We start from the raw sequence: 17,820 nt of genomic DNA on the forward strand, positions 1-17,820 counted from the left end.
TAAAAGCATTCAGTTAGCATCACTGAGTCACAAGGAAGCTTTTGGGATCATTCATACAAGCCCAGTTGCTCTCTATCATCCTCACGACCTCCATTTTCAGAGGTAAGTTTCTGAACTCCACCTCTTTAATTTAAGCACTCTTTATGATATAGCTCGATTCTATCTTGTTCAGCATCATCAGAGGATTGAAAACCCTCTACCATCATTCATTTATCTTTCAGTATAGCCATTTAATTTGATTTTTAAATTTTAGGGTTCTTCACGATTTCTGGTAAATTAGTTAGATGTAGTTAATATAAATCTATGTTAGTTACATATTTAGAATCGTGAGTGAATTTAGAGCAAGTTTGGTCTTTACATCGTTGCAAATGGTTGAGAAATGAGCAAGTTCATAAATTTGAAATTTGAGAGCTTGAGGTTGAAGATGAAGATGGTGGTGGCGCGCAATTTTCAAACTCAGGTCTAAGTTTATTTTATTTTGATTGATACCTGTTTCATTAACGACTAAAACGTGATAGCCTAGTGGTAAAGAGTGTTTGTGTGTTGCGCGTGCCCAAGGTCTGGGGTTCGAATCCCCCTCGCCCCAGACCTTTTGATTTTATTTCTTTTTTCACTTCTATGCATTTGAGTAATATATGAATTGCAATGGAACCATGCATATGACACCAAGCGCGCGTTGGCTCAGTGGTGTTGTTTTGGGCTGGTAATACAAAGGGCGTGGGTTCAAACCTGGTTGGTGACAAAACCCTATTTTTTACCACTTTTTCCCATTTAATTTCTTCACAACTTTAACCAATTATTTAACCTATCAAATTAATTTATTTTCACTTCATTTTTCACACACTTGTCATTTAATATATCTATTTTATGAATAATCAAAAAAATCATAAAAAATATTATTTATTTCATATATTTTTACTAGGTTTAAAATAGTGTGTTTTAAGTGTTTTCTTAAATACTTTAAATGCATATATTCATTTTGTTTTAACCTAATTATTTTTGTGAATAAAGTTTAGGATAAAACCCTAATTATTTAGGTCTTAATTAGGCATAGATCTTTTTTACCTTAATTAAGTTGACTTTCTGTCAATTTTCAAAACTGTTTTCAATCTCCGAATAAATCGAATAATTAAGGTTTTCAAACAACAAAACCTTATATTATTTCAAATCATTTTCAAAACTAATTTTATACCAGTACTGTAAAGTACTGGGCCTCTAATAGAGTGTAAGTCCCAAAAACCTTCTCTTCTTAGCTTGTTTTCAAAACTGTATTTTCAAAAATCTTCTTTCTGTTTTCAAAACATTCTTCTGGTATTTGAAGGGCATTATTCCCGGTGAAACTCTTCAGATACCTATGTGACCTTTGTCCATCTTCACTTCTTCTGTTTTCAAAAACCATTAACTGTTTATCATATATATATTCAACTGTTATCAACAAAACAACAAAAATTACTGTTGAGGCTCTGTACATACTTCTCCAAAGGCCTCCACTCCATCCAGGTTAGGCTTTACAAGCTTTCAATTTACAGTCTTTATTTAAATTACTGTCAAATATAAATTGTGCATATATATTAGTTTAGAACTACGTTTGAGTATAAACCTTAAGACAGTTAAACTATATATATATATATATTATAGGAATATGACCTAGGATTGAGAATGTCTTCCCGGTGAAGGCTCTTTCCTAATTAGAGATCTGTAGTTCAAACCCCCGAGATGAATTATTCCTGGTGAAACATCTTGGTAAAAACCTTAGAATCCAAAAATATAGGACACATCCACCCAAAGAGGAATTATTCCCGGTGAAACCTCTTACCCATTTGCTTAGAGCCAAAATAAGTTCAAAACTACATAGCTTTCTCTTGTGCTATAACAAGGACCCTCGATTAGCCTCCTCTTGGGCTTTGTACAAGGACCCACAGGCTTCTTAAAAGCATTTCCAGCTTCCTCTTGAGCTTGTATACAAGGACCCATTAGGTTTCTTATAAACATAGGAACAGGTCTTTAGTCACCTTTTAGCCTACCCTGGTGAGTTTTCTTCCAATTTAAACCAGACTTTTAACAAGCCAAGTTTGTCTCAATTTCACATTGAGTACACCTTTTGGAATGAGAGACATGGACAGTCTCTGTCACCCTTATCTTCATCAATTTTCCTTAGCAGAGTCTAGGATCCATGTTTGATCATCCTCAGCATGTGTCAGCCTTCATCTTGGGCTTTAAACAAGAAGTCTCCACTAGATAACCTTTCTGCCATCATTTTAACAAAAACCCCTGGAAAGGGTTAGCCTCCAAAGTCAATTAAAATCAATCTATCATTTCAGTCAAAAAATCCCTGGAAAGGGTTAGCCTCCAAAGTCAATTAATAAAAATCTGTTTAAAGAGTCAAAATCCCTGGAAAGGGTTAGCCTCCAATATCAGTCTTTCAAAACCAAATATTCATTCTCTTAGGAGATAATTTCCCCAAAAGAGTCAAAACCCCTGGAAAGGGTTAGCCTCCAAAAACATGATAAAGTCAGTCTTTTAACAGACAAATTCACCAGCTGAGTCAAAATCCCTGGAAAGGGTTAGCTTCCAAAAAAAAAAGAAAAACAGTCTTTTAATAAATAAAATCTCCTCAGTAGAGTCAAAACCAACAAAAACAGTTAGCCTCAACCTTGGGCTTCATACAAGGCACCAAACAATAAAACTCCCCTGTCAAGAGTCAGCCTCAACCTTGGGCATTGTACAAGGCAGATAATAGAGTCTCCCCAGTGAGTTCTTCATCATCTAATAGCCACAACCTTGGGCTTTGTACAAGGCAGATTAAACCATATTTTTATGTGTCAAAGATTCCTAACACCTAGGATCTTTTCCCCATAGAGTCATCCATACTCAGTTTATTTAAGAGGTAGCCACAACCTTGGGCTTTGTACAAGGCAGAAAATAATGTTTTTTTTCCTAGCTAGAGTCAGCCTCAATTCTGGGCTTTGTACAGAACACCAAATAAAAATCCATCAAAATAAACACTCTCCAAATAGAGTCAGCCTCAATTCTAGGCTTTGTACAGAACACAAAAATACCCTGTAATTAATCCCCAATGGAGTCATCTCCCAGAGTCAATAATAATTAATAAATCAATCAAAAAGCCTCAAGCTTGGGCCTCATACAAGCCAGCTAAAGTCAAATCTTTTATACAGTAGATAGACATAGCTTATCTCTATAGAGAGATATTTTTACTACTCTACCACATTCAAACAAACATTTCCATTTCAATTTCAATTTTAATCAAGTCTCCCATTTAAGATTTTGAAAGGCATGAGCTGGCAGTAAAACCCAGACATGTGGTAACTTTCCCTAATTTGGATGAGCATCTTTCTTTCATTTAAGAGGCATTTGACTGGTATACTTGCACATACACAAGTAAGGTCCCCCTCTTGAATGAAATGAATTCAGTTATTCTGTCACTCCTTTAAATGTTTGTGGTAGAATAGTACAAATACCTCTCTGTAAAGATGACTTCATGTCTCTTTACTGTAAACAGAGATTTAATTCCAAGCTTCAACCTTGAGCTTCAAGCAAGGCACCAAAAATAATTAATTTCCCTAGTTAGTTCCCCGAACTACATTAAGCTCTGACTTCCACTAGGGATATGTAGGCATGAGGTTCACAAGGAACCTTAGCGAGCTAATAAAATACCAAAAATAGTCCGTCTGTCTATCTGTCTGTCTTTCTTTAATCAATTCAATTCTCTCTCCTAACACAAAGGAGAAACTTTCCCAATCATTAGCAGCAAACACAATCACAATGACACAGAGAAGGTTCCTGTAGAGTACTACAGATATGTAGGGTGTTTAAACACTTCCCTATGTATAACCGACCCCCCGGACTCCAGAATTTCTAGTCTAGGTGAAATCCCCACACTTAGCAAACTCCTAGGGTTTAGTTGAGATCTTTTTTTCCCTTTCCTACTCGTAGGACCAATAAGAAAGTTCGTGTGATATCGTAGGAAGAACTGAAACAAAATTCATCCCACCACGGGCGCATTCTCCTTCCAAATTTCGCGTGAAGGGTCTAGCGTGCCGTCCTCCCAAGTGAAACGGGGAGGTAAAGAAAACGACCACCACACTAGGGTTCTTGGAGCTGCCGAATTCGTGAACCTTTGTTTCTGAATTGTCTTGGACTTTATAGGAGAAGGATTAGGTCAAATATCTTGGACAAAATTCAACTCAATCATTGATTTGCAAATTTTGAGAAAATTTGATTCATATGTTTCTATTTTAGGCCAATCTCAATCTTTCTCAATCCAATTCTTTTGTCACTGATTTTGCAGTGAATATTTGACATTTATGAGATCATATTTGATTGGAATCAAAGTTAATAAAATCTCCTATTAATTTTATTGTTTTATATAATTAATTTAATGATAAAAACCATAAAAATAAATACTAAAACAATAAAATAAGAGAGGACTTGTCTTGGGGCGTGCATGGGCTCAATATGAAGGTATGATAAAAGGAATATAGGCCCATTTGAAATTTTTTTGAAGTTTTGGACCCTTTTCTTTTTATATATGCCCTTAAAAATAGGTGAACTTGTGCACCTTGCCATTTCCTCATTCTTCAACATTTTTTCAAGTTCTTGGACTTTTTAGAAACCATGAAGAGTCCTCTAACCAATGTTTTTGGTCCCATGTCAAAATTATTTTCCATGCTCCTTGTGTGCTCTTTTGAAAAAGATGACTTTTGGTTGACTTTTGAAAAGGACCTATAATGTTTTGACCCATATCTCTCAAATGAAGCATTTTTAGACTTGGCATGTGAGGGACCAAATTGTAGAGAACTCAATTTCCTTCAAAATTAGCTTTGGATGGAAAATTTATGATGTTCCATGTGGGAGTTATGGCTGGTCAAAGTTCAGTTGACTTTCTCCTATGAAAACCCTAATTTAGAAACTTTTGAATTTGTTGATTTCTGATCTTTCCTTGATGAACCATGATCAAATGGCGAATGATACTTCAAAATAAGGATGTTGACAAAAAATCAGGAGTTTTGACTGTACTTTGACCACAGTTGATTTTTAGGTCAAATCAGTCGACTGTTGACTTTCTGAGCAATTGAGTGATCAATCTTTTGAATTGGGCCCTGAATTTTGTCATGGAGGTAGTTTGGCGTATCATAGACCATATGAGATGCCTTGGAGTTTTTGATCCATTGATTTTTCCTCAGAACAACAAAACCCTAGTTCCTTGAACCTTGTTTAGGAGGGGTGTCTTAGAGCCATGTGCCTTGACTTTGAATTTGAATAGGAGAAATAGTATAGGCAAATTTTGGGGTATGACAGAACCCTAGGTCACACTTGACTACTTCTTCTACATTATCTTCTCTTATCACCTCCCTTGATGTTTGTCTTTCCAATCGATCGGTCACTACCACCGCCAAACCAACTAAGGAATACCCTCTCAAAAATCTAGACACCTCCTCACTCAACCCAGAGTTGACGGTTATCTTTTGTTTTTTCCCACTCAACCCAGAGTTGACGGCTATTCCTTGTTGATTTCTCTTCCCCCTCTCAACCTAGAGTTGACGGTTATCTTTTATTCAACCCAGATTTGATCCTTCTCCCACTCAACCCAGAGTTGATGGTTATCTTTTTACTCAACCCAGAGTTGATGTTCAGTTCATTTCTTCTTCCCGCTCAACCCAGAGTTGACGGTCATTTCTTATTGATTTCCCTTTCCCACTCAACCCAGAGTTGACGGTCGTCTTTTGTCTTTTCCCACTCAACCCAGAGTTGACGGTTATTTCTAATTGTTCATCTGTTCGTCTTCAACCCATGGTCATTATCCAAATCTTTGTTCAACTCAGAGTTGATTTCCTTGCTTTATTTCTCAACCCAGAGTTGATGCCTATCTTGTCCCATTAATACTGATGTCACTTTCCGTTCTCAATCCAGAATTGTGATCGCGACTTTACGTGTCTATAAATCTGATAACTGCAAGTGCACAGTCGTGTCGTGTAGTTTTAAAAGATATCGAATCCACAGGGACTATGAATCGATCTACCGTTATCTAAGGTTACTATGTAAAGCTAGGAGTACTAAAATTTCGATTGTTCCTAAGGGAAAGTGATTGTGAGAAAATAAAAAATAATAATAAAAGACAGGTATCAGTATGTATTTCGTTTAACTAAAGGTAATCCGAAGGTCCATTGGCTTTTGCATAATTAAATTAAAAATCTTTACTAATTCCATTGATTAAAAATCCTCGTCTCAAACTTTCGCTCTGTTGATTCAGACTACTATCTTAATCCTAATGTACGCTTTTGCCATCCCATTAGATTTTAGAAGAGCTTTTTGGAAACAATGTAATTAATAAAATGCCTATTTTACGAGGTTGTTATCTATTTAAATCTCCTAATCTCAAACTTTCGCTCTGTTGACTCGGAGCAAGCTAATAACCCTAACGTACGCTTTCGCCATCCCGCTCGAGTGTAAAAACAATTTTTGAAAATAAATAAGTTCCAATTAGTTTTAATACGCTTTCGCCATCCTTAAAATTAATGTCCTATGTCTACTATCTGGTTAAAGATCTCAAACTTTCGCTCTATTGATTTTAACCTTTGACCGTCCTAACCCCTCAAACTTTCGCTCTATTGGTTTTAAGACTTACTAATTAAATTAGACATATAAACCAAAAATAAGTGATAATTAATAAAACATAATTAAGCCAATTTATTTCGGATCCCTACGGTTAACTTACTTTACATACCGACACCTTTAGTAATTTAGCCAGACATATTAATACGATTAAACATGCATAAATCGGTTCGGTTCATAATAATAAGCATATTAAATGGCATATAATATATCATGCAAACAAATATGAATAAGGCGGTAAATAAAAACCTGAATTAAATAAATGGTAACTGGATCTTCAAGTACTGAACTTCCACCACAGGTTGGCTGGATCGTTCTTCGGAATTTAAATGGCAGAAAATAAAAACAAGGAAATAAAAGCGATAAATCTAACGTAAGGCTAGATCTACGAAAAGTTCACAACAATTTCCAGTGTAGAAATCGTTGTGAGAAAATAAACGGTTGAATGAAAGCAGAATAAAGAAAAGCGGTTCGCGGTACAATTTCGGCAGCACTTCGTTGGCAGGAAATCGGACCCTTTGGAAGTGAGATAGCAGGTCCTATTTATAGGAGAGGTTTTGCTGTGACGTTGCGTGAAAAGAGGAACTTTTTGCAGACTGGGTGTGGAGACGTGCGTCTCCGTTTCTTCAGGAGGCAGCTTGACTGACTTGAGACGTGCGTCTCAAGTGGAGAAGATGTAGGAACATGGAGACGTGCGTCTCCCTTTGCTGACGTGGCATAGAGGACGTGGAGACGTGCGTCTCCACTTGCTGGGCAGGTTTGGGCCACGCGCCTTTGGTTCCATGGTGGGCTGAATATCTCTTTTGGGCCTTTTGGGTCCTAATTGCACCCCTCTTTCGCTTCAGCACTCCTTTTTCGTCTTTTAGGCATAAATATCGGTCATTTAAGCTCTATTTTCTTTCCTTTTCGCAAATAGTCGTAATTGAAGTGTAAAACCTGAAACAAAGCAAATACTCGCGTAATATCATAATAAATTAACATAATAAACGGAAAATGCTATAAATATCTATGGATTTTAAGCTAAATATACGATATAAAATCGTGTTATCAAATTCCCCCAGACTTGAACCTTTGCTTGTCCTCAAGAAAAATAATAAGATAAAGATAAATGAAACACACTTCCACCACGTCGTTCGGTCATACTCAGCTACATAGTGTTCTTATTTGAAAATAATGATAATGATCCTGGCAATAAACTTATAGTAACAACACTAAACAACTCCCAGTATGCATACCAATCCGAATCATGCCATTATAGCTCGACCTTTTTGACTCGTCATCATGTTTCACCCTTTTCATTCGCGCGCAGTCACATTAAGCCCATTATCTTGACACGCACATAGCAGAGTAGTCGGTTAGTGACTATGATCCTTCTCATGGAGTTCTGGCACAATATGTGGTATACTCCTTAGCATTCACTTGTAGATTGTGGGGAATCGGACAATAGTCCTTCCTACCAAGTTCAGTACCAGATGACTTCTGAACCAATCGACAATGAGTTTTTAAATTCTTTGTATTTGAGATTTGCGACCGTTAGGTTAAATGATCTTGTGAGGATCACCTTACTTAGTAGGCACATTTCTTCTTATGGTTAAGCACATAATTATTATTATGAGGATCATACACTTATATTCATCGACTCTCTGCGTAGTTTGTATCTAAGACGGTGCCGACTGCTAGAATAAACTACTAAGGGTTATTTCAAAACTTAAAGTTGATGGTTTTGGTATAACGGGTATTCAAATCGGTTACGCATACTTGGGGGTTTTAGAGTGTTGGGACAATAAGGATATTGACTATATTCAGTTTCAATGCGTTGAGTGTTTGAGAAGCTTTGTATTTCTCGAACGTGTGGGGTTTGCGTTTATCGTTTAGGAGCAAAATTTTTGTTATGGCTCAAGAAAATGGAAGAAATTGAAATAACTACGGAATTATACATATAAGACTTAAATTCCATAAATATTCTTTATTGAATTTGAAAAACATTACAAGGAAGGGAAAATAACTGAAGGGAAAAATAAAACTAAAGGAAATAGAAATGATATGACTCCCCCAGACTTAGTTGATGCAATGTCCTCAGTGCATAAGAACTACTCCTCATTGTTGCGGTTGCGAGAACTGCTCGCGCCTCTTGTACGAACACGGCGACGTCTATCAGGAGGAGAGTCATTCACACGAATGTCAAGATCATGCAAATATGTAGCAATTTCAGTGTATTGACTTTCGTTCCTAATAGCATAGTCACGGTGCTCCTGTTGCATCTCTCGGATGAGCCTAATTGTTTCAGTTTGGTTTGTCTGCATAGCTTGAACGAGTTGATCTTGGCGTTGAATAGCAGCATACATGGCTTCAAGAGTGATAGGCGGAGGGTTGTTTGGAGGAGGTTGGTTGACATCAGCTTGCCCTTGGTTGAGTTCTTCTTCATTTGCATCCATAGGTTCATTAGGATGTTCTTGTTGGTTATCTTGAGGGTTGTCTTCAATAAGCCTCCAACGTTGAACATAACGGATGTTGATTCTTTCAGGGCATGGAAGGATGACATAAGGAATAAGAACTTTGTTGACGACCAAAGTGTATCGGCCATCATGGCGGGGTGAAACCAAGTGGGAGTCACGGCAGTAGGTGAGATCGAGTGACTGAGCAGGCTTCATGAGATGTGAGAGTGAGAGGAGCTCGTCACCAAGACCTAAAGCACAGGCCAAGGAAGTAATAATTTCGCCAAGCAAGAATGGATTTGTAGCGGGGGCGTTGACTAAACCTTGGATGTGTTGGAACATAAACGGTGCGGCATTGAAACGGATATTATTAAGCGCACAGTAGAGGAAAAATAATTCATTTTGGTTTACCTTATGGTTGTTAGATCTCGCAAAAATAGTATGCCCCAAAACACGTTGAAAATAACGTATAGCGGGGTTTTGAATGTGAGAAGCGTGGAGAGCTCTCCAACCGGTAGGATTTTCTCCAGTGAGATTGAACCAAAATTCAAAAGCGAGATCCTCCCAAGATCGACCATTGAGTTCTTGAAAGATTGAGCGGTGAGCAATTGGTGCATGATTAAAATGCAAATATGAAGCTACGACATCTTGATCTAGAGCATATTCACGGTTGAACATCCGAAATTGGATGCTACCGGTTGAGAGTGGTTGATTAGAGGGAGTGTCGTAGTTGAAAGAACTCAAAAATTCTAAGACGAGCGGCTCATAAGTAGGTACGGGTTCGGTACAAAGATGGTGGAGGCTAGATTTAGTGAGCAGACGGGTAACACCACCAATGAGACCCAAAGTTTCTAGACACTCGGTGTTCACAAATTTTGTGGGAACAACCGAACGTTCGTAGAAGGCGACATATTTTGTTCGTTGAGCATCATTGTCATCATCTCGGAAGATAATATTTGAAAGGTCGGGAGGTGTTCTCTCAGGACGCTCACTACGGATGATTGAACGTGGAGGCATGATGAGATTTGAAAATGAAAAATAGAGATGATAGTAGAATGGTAGAAAAGAAATGGTATGAAGGTTGTGAAGAGTAAGAGTGGTGGTGGTGTGGTTTTATAGTGAGGTTTGAAAATGGTGTGGTTAATGGAAAATTAAAATGGATTAATGGTGGTGTTTGAAGTTTGAATAGAATAGAGAAGTGGGAAATGAATGGAGTTTAAGAGGTGAATGATGGAGGATGAATGAGGTTTATGGAGTTTAAATGGAATAAATAGGGGGAGAATGAGGAAGAGTGAATTTTGAAATTCAAATTCAAAATTCAAGAGGGAAAGAAAAATGGTCTGCGTGGTCAAATGCAGACTGCTGGCCTTGGGAGACGTGCGTCTCAGGCAGTCAGTCTGCTGGGGCAGAGCATGGAGACGTGCGTCTCCTGTCCCCTGATTCTTGTCAGCTGGTCCCACACAGATGGAGACGGGCGTCTCCTGTTGCAGGCATGTGGGTCACGCATGCAAGTGACCAGACAGTGCTGACAGATACCATAAATTGTCCATCAGTTCAGAACAGTGTCGAATTTTAATACTATTAACAGCAAAAAGTGATAACCAGGCAAGTATATATAGCAGTCAATAGCAGTGTAATATAACACAGTAGCAGTAATCAAAAGAATTTTGCATTTAATATTAAACGAGTACTGAGTGTTAACAGAAGCAGAAAGTAAAATGCAGAAAAATGAAAATCTAAACTAGGAATAGAAATTACTAAAACTAGAAATAAAATCTAATAGTCTAATACGGTAATATCTAGCCACGTCTATTGTTGTGCTCATTAGACTGAATGTGTTTGAAAACTTCGTCGAACTGAGCATTTACGGTGTTGATAAAATCGAAGAACTGCATTTGCAAAGTGTGTAGCTCGTTGCGCACGTGTTGGACATCTTGTTGTAGTGCAGTGATGGCTTGATCGTGCGTATTCAGATTAGGAATTCTTTGATTCACCGATGCGGTAGATGTAGCGGGTTGTTGTTGCTCGAGCTCGACATCAGTCATATCAACAGTGTAGTCATCAACAGAATCTTCAGAACGAGTTTCAGGCTCATACTCAGATATAGGTTCATCAACAGGAAGAGGTTCGTAATCAGGAATGGGTTCATCTTCAGGATTAGGTTCATAGTAACCAGGAGGAGTGTCAGGTTCAGATTCTGATACATGCATTTCCTCATCAAAATGTTCATAGGCTTGAGGGGTTTCAGGTGAGGGTTCTCTTTCAGGAATCTGATCATAGAAAAGCCAGTTAGCAGGGTTGTGCACACTTGTCCTAGGACTCGGTAAAGTGAACTGATCCAGAACTTTGTTATCAATGAGTAAATCAAACTGATCAGGTCCAAGGTTACCGATGATACCTCGGTTAAAGCAGAAGTGAATGTCCATAGAATTGTGGGAGCCAAGAGGTGTCAATCTAAGCAAAGGTACTCTCATTCCTATAGCATTAGCAATCATAGTGACAAATCCGCCGATCCTAATAGGTGAAACTTCGTCATGCGTGATGCGCTCGAAGTTTGTTAGCATGAATGCGATGGCATTGACCGGGCGATTCTGAGAGGTACAAAACATGATGAACAACTCTTCTCTAGAGACTTCAGTGACATTATCGGGTTTACCAAAAATGTAGTGAGCAAGGATCTTATGGAAGTATCTGAAGGCTGGGTTATGGATGTTCTCAGATCGAAATTCATTCTCTTCAGGGTTGTCGTTCCCAGTGATCTTGCCCCAGTATTTTTCCAACTCCCAGTAAGCAAGATTGTCTTCAGCTACTTTGGTGTATGCATCTGATCCATGAGGTAGTTCTAACATTTCAGCAAAATCTCGGATGCAGAAATTAAACTCCATACCAAAGATTCTAAAGAGAATAACTCCTTTTCTCAGCCCTTGTCCACAGTTTGGAAGATAGGTCAGGGAGCTCAAGAATTCCAGAGTGAGCTTCCGGTAAGTGCTAAACTTGCGGAACAAGTGAGAACCAGTCCAACCAATTTGGTTAAGCAGGTGTAGGATGCTTTCTTCGATACCAAGTTTCACCATATTTGGTTGGTGAGGATAGAAAGTCAAATCCATGTGTCTTTCAGCCAGCTTATTAAATCTTGCTTCTTGTCCTCTACCACGGAACACAACTTCCATATTATCAACTTCTTGCATCGTAGTTAGTAGTTAAATGAAAAACCTAGAAGTTGAAAATATTAAGATTAAGTTAGAACTAGGCTAGTGTTCATTTTTAAAAATAAAATTAAATAAAATAAATGAAATAAAATAACAAGTTATAATAATAATTATAATTATAAAAAGGAAGTATTTTCTCGAATTAAGATAGCAGCTATAATTATAATAATTATTATAAGATGTATGAAAAAAATAAGAAAATTAAAATTTAGAATAATTAAAAATAGAATAATTGAATGAAAATTAAAGGTTAAAAATTAAAAATAAAATAAAATAAAAATAAAAAGAATAAATGTGGGTTGTCTCCCACCAAGCGCTTTGTTTAATGTCGTAAGCTCGACGATTTTAAAATAGAAAACTATTTTTTCGAAAGAGCGGGCAGTTCGTCAAGTTTAAAAACTTTGATGTTTTCATCGTATTCGAGATGATGGTAGTACTTAAGACGTTGCCCATTTACGACAAAAGGTTTGACGGTTTCTCCTTTGATTTCTATCGCTCCACTTGGAAATATGTTAGTTATTTCGAAAGGGCCAGACCATCTAGATCGTAACTTACCAGGAAATAATTTTAGTCTAGAATTAAATAAGAGTACTTTATCGCCTATGCTAAAATTTTTCCTAGATATACGCTTGTCGTGCCAGTTTTTCGTTCGCTCTTTATAGATTTTGGCGTTTTCGTAAGCGTCTTGTCTAAGTTCTTCTAATTCGTTTATGTCCAGAAGTCGCTTCTCACCAGCGGCAGTGTAGTTTAGGTTTAAGTTCTTAATAGCCCAGTAGGCTTTATGTTCTAACTCTACCGGTAGGTGGCATGATTTTCCATAAACGAGTTTGAATGGGGTAGTTCCTATTGGAGTTTTGAAAGCTGTTCTATAAGCCCATAAAGCTTCATTTAGCTTGGTTGACCAATCTTTCCTAGATATAGCAACAGTTTTCTCCAATATTTGTTTTATTTCGCGGTTAGATACTTCTACTTGACCGCTTGTTTGTGGATGGTATGGTGTGGCTATTCGATGATTCACTCCATATTTTCGAAGGAGTTTCTCAAGTATTCTTGAAATGAAATGGGAACCACCATCGCTAATTACCAATCTTGGCACACCGAACCTAGGAAAGATGACGTTTTTGAAAAGTTTGATAACTACTCGTGTATCGTTTGTAGGAGAAGCAATAGCTTCTATCCATTTTGAAACGTAATCGACAGCTACGAGTATATATTGATTTCCAAACGATGACGGAAACGGTCCCATGAAGTCTATTCCCCAGACGTCAAATATTTCTACTTCTAGAATGCCTTTTTGAGGCATTTCATCGCGTCTTGAAATGTTTCCAGTTCGTTGGCACCTATCACAGCTTAGTACAGCAAAATAAACGTCTTTCCACAGGTTGGGCCAGAAGAGTTCAGATTGAAGAATTTTGGCGCAGGTTCTAGATGTGCTATGGTGTCCTCCACACGGTGCAGAATGGCAGTGTGTTATTATGCTTCTTATCTCTTCCTCGGGTACACAACGTCTAAAGATTCCATCGGGGCCTCTTTTGAACAGGAGTGGGTCGTCCCAATAGTAATGTTTTAGGTCATGGAAGAATTTCTTCTTCTGTTGGTAACTTAGATCAGGAGGAAGCACACCAGCAGCTAGGTAGTTTACGAAATCTGCATACCAAGGTGCGTCAGATCGGGCTAAAGCTATTTCTGCTAATTTGTTGGTTTCAGAGTTTGGACGGTACGGTTCGAATTCATTTGCTTCTAATTGGGCGATGAGTCTTTCATAAGGGAAATCATCGTCAATTGGTACTTGTTCGGGTTTCAGATTTTCCAATCGAGAGAGGTGATCTGCTACGACATTTTCAGTGCCCTTCTTATCTTTAATTTCCAGGTCGAACTCTTGTAGTAACAAGATCCATCTCAAAAGTCTTGGTTTAGCGTCCTTTTTGGTTAGGAGGTACCTAATGGCGGCGTGGTCAGTGTATATGATTATTTTGGCTCCTACCAGGTAAGAACGGAATTTGTCTAATGCAAATACGACAGCTAATAATTCTTTTTCTGTCGTGGTATAATTCATCTGAGCTTCGTCTAGGGTTCTACTCGCATAATATATGACATGTAGTTTCTTATCCTTTCTTTGTCCTAGAACGGCTCCTACAGCATAATCACTTGCGTCACACATTATTTCGAAAGGCTCATTCCAGTCGGGAGGTTGCATAATTGGCGCAGAGATTAATGCTCGTTTAAGCGTTTGAAATGCTTCAGTGCATTTATCGGTGAAAATAAATTCGGCGTCTTTCATTAGTAGTTCAGTTAAGGGTTTGGTTATTTTAGAGAAATCCTTAATGAAGCGTCGGTAAAAACCAGCGTGTCCCAGAAAACTTCTTATTTCTCTAACGGTTTTGGGAGGTTGAAGGTTTTCGTTAATTTCGATTTTTGCTTTATCAACTTCGATTCCTCTATCGGATATGATGTGTCCAAGTACAATTCCTTGTCGAACCATGAAATGGCATTTTTCCCAATTAAGGACCAGGTTTACGCTTACGCATCGTTTAAGCACCATTTCAAGGTTTTCTAAACATGTTTCAAAGCTTCCTCCACAGACAGAGAAGTCGTCCATAAAGACCTCCATTATTCCATCTAGGAAGTCGGCAAATATTGCCATCATGCATCTTTGGAAGGTCGCGGGTGCATTGCAGAGCCCAAAAAGGCATTCGTCTATAAGCAAATGTACCATAAGGACAGGTAAATGTGGTCTTCTCTTGGTCGTCAGGGTGGATAGGAATTTGGAAAAATCCGGAGTATCCATCCAGATAACAGAAATGCGAGTGTTTAGCTAGGCGTTCGAGCATTTGATCTATGAAAGGTAAAGGGAAATGGTCTTTTCGGGTAGCTTTGTTTAGCTTCCTATAGTCAATGCAGATTCTCCATCCAGTTTGGGTACGTTGTGCTACAGATTCTCCTTTTGCATTAGTGATTACAGTGACTCCTCCTTTCTTTGGTACGACGTGAACAGGGCTAACCCATTTACTATCGGATATAGGATATATTATTCCAGCTTCTAGCAGTTTTTGGATTTCCTTTTTAACCACATCGCTCATAATAGGATTTATTCGCCTTTGATGTTCCCTAGAGGTTTTACTATCATCTTCGAGCATAATGCGGTGCATACACAGAGAAGGGCTTATACCTTTCAGATCTGATATGTTATATCCTAAAGCGGTAGGGTATTTTCTTAGGACATTAAGTAATTTTTCAGTCTCGGTTCGTCCTAAGTTGGCGTTCACTATAACTGGTCGGTTTAGTTCTTCGTCTAGAAATTCGTATCTAAGATCGGTAGGAAGTGTTTTCAGCTCTATAGCAGGCTTCTTAGGTCCAAGTATAGGATCGGGAGTTAAAGCTAAGCATTCACTCAGGCGGTTATCTTGATATTCCTCACGCCAGTTGTCATCTTCAAGAATTGGCGGCATAGGAATTCTTAGGATTTCGGTTTCCTTATTTGGTTCGGATTTTATTTCCTTGACACACTCGTCGATTATGTCAGCAGAACAGCATGTGTCAATTATAGAAGGTGCTTTTAGGAATTGGGAAAGGATAAATTCTATTTTCTCTTCTCCTACTTCGAAAGTAAGCTTTCCTCGCTTTACATCTATAATTGCACCAGCGGTTGCTAAAAATGGTCTTCCTAATATGATCGGGATGTTAGAATCTTCTTGGATATCCATAATGATGAAGTCAGTTGGGATGTAGAATTGACCTACACGAACAGGGATATTCTCTAACATTCCTACAGGGTATTTAACTGAACGGTCAGCTAGTTGAAGAGACATTCTCGTTGCTTTAAGCTCACCTAGATTGAGTTTCTTACAGGTCGAAAGAGGCATCAAACTAACACTAGCTCCTAAATCGCACAAGGCTTTCTCTATGATGGTTTTTCCTATTACGCAGGGTATAGAGAAACTACCAGGGTCTTTCAGTTTTGGAGGCATGTTATTTTGGATGATAGCGCTACATTCAGCGGTAAGCGTTATAGTTTCGTTATCCTCGAGTTTCTTTTTGTTTGATAAGATTTCTTTTAAGAACTTAGCGTACGAAGGCATCTCAGTTATGGCTTCTGTGAACGGTATGGTTATGTTTAATTGCTTCAGAAGTTCTACAAATCTTTTAAATTGCGCTTCGGTTTTTGATTTAGCTAATCTCTGAGGGTAAGGAATTGGTGGCTTATAAGGTGGTGGTGGAACATAAGGTTTCTCTTTTTCGGGTTCCACTTCGTTATTGTTCTCATCAGTCTTAGCAGTTTGTTCGTCAGTTGTTTTCTTTTGGGTTTCCTTTGGCTCTTGTTGTGACATGGGTACGTTTTGGGTTCTAGGATCTATGGGTCCATCGTAATTCGTTCCACTTCGTAGTGTTATTGCGTTCGCATGTCCTTTAGGATTGGGTTGAGGTTGAGCAGGAAACGTGCCAGCAGGGGCAGCAGTAGGTGCTTGTTGTTGAGCTACTTGTGAGATTTGAGTTTCTAACATTTTGTTATGCGTAGCTAAAGCATCTACTTTGTTCGATAGTTGTTTTAGTTGCTCGCTATTGTGGATGTTTTGATTCAGGAAGTCCTTATTGGTTTGTTGTTGGGAAGCTATGAAGTTCTCCATCATGATTTATAGATTTGACTTCCTAGGGGTGTTTTGAGCAGCTACAGGAGCTTTTTGGTAGCCAGGTGGTACAGCAGGTGCTTGTCCAGGCGCGTACAACGCATTGTTGTTCTTATAAGAAAAGTTCGGATGGTTTTTCCATCCAGGGTTGTACGTGTTAGAATAGGGGTTTCCTTGAGCATAGTTTACTTGATCAGATGGGACTCCAGTCAAGAGTTGGCATTCAGCAACTACATGTCCAGTCAATCCACAAATCTCGCAGTTAGGTGTTACAGCGGCAGCGGTGGCTGAAGGAGTGATGGTTAAGTTCTCGATCTTTTGAGTTAAAGCGTCTACTTTAGCGTTAACGCGGTCTATACCACTTATTTCGTACATTCCTCCTTTGGTTTGGGCTTTCTCTAGAGCGGCTCGTTCTCCACCCCATTGGTAATGGTTTTGTGCCATGTTCTCTATGAGTTTGTATGCTTCATCATGGGGTTTGTCCATTAATGCTCCGCCAGCAGCGGCATCTATAGTCATTTTAGTGTTATATAAGAGACCACCATAGAAAGTATGGATGATCAGCCATGGTTCGAGTCCATGATGAGGGCATATTCTAAGCATGTCCTTGTAACGTTCCCAAGCTTCGAAGAGCGATTCGTTATCTTTCTGGGTAAATCCGTTGATTTGACCTCTGAGCATAGCAGTTTTGCTAGGCGGAAAGTATCTCGCTAAGAATACTCTCTTCAATTCGTCCCACGTAGTTATGGAATTGGAAGGCAGGGATTGAAGCCACGCTCTCGCTCTATCTCTCAAGGAGAAAGGGAAAAGGCGTAATCGAATAGCTTCGGAACTAACGTTGTTGGCTTTGATAGTGTCGGCGTATTGCACGAACACGGATAAATGGAGATTGGGGTCGTCTACAGGGCTTCCAGAGAA

At 38.6% G+C, this 17,820-nt stretch overlaps 1 protein-coding gene and 1 non-coding gene across 2 annotated transcripts; one reads left to right on the forward strand and one right to left on the reverse strand.

The window, feature by feature from the left end:
• Positions 1-15,777: 15,777 nt before the first annotated feature.
• On the reverse strand, positions 15,778-16,471 carry LOC131606721 (uncharacterized; the record flags this gene model as incomplete). The annotated part of the gene is made up of 1 exon (XM_058878875.1): positions 15,778-16,471. A coding segment is annotated over exon 1 (579 nt), but the record flags the coding sequence as incomplete, so codon positions are not given.
• Positions 16,472-17,476: 1,005 nt separating this feature from the next.
• Positions 17,477-17,583, forward strand: LOC131608319 (small nucleolar RNA R71). The gene has a single exon (XR_009285586.1). It is a non-coding gene; the product is annotated as a small nucleolar RNA R71 (small nucleolar RNA).
• Positions 17,584-17,820: the final 237 nt, after the last annotated feature.

Source organism: Vicia villosa, linkage group LG5 (assembly GCF_029867415.1).
Source record: "Vicia villosa cultivar HV-30 ecotype Madison, WI linkage group LG5, Vvil1.0, whole genome shotgun sequence".
In the NCBI taxonomy this organism is placed as follows: Eukaryota; Viridiplantae; Streptophyta; class Magnoliopsida; order Fabales; family Fabaceae; genus Vicia; species Vicia villosa.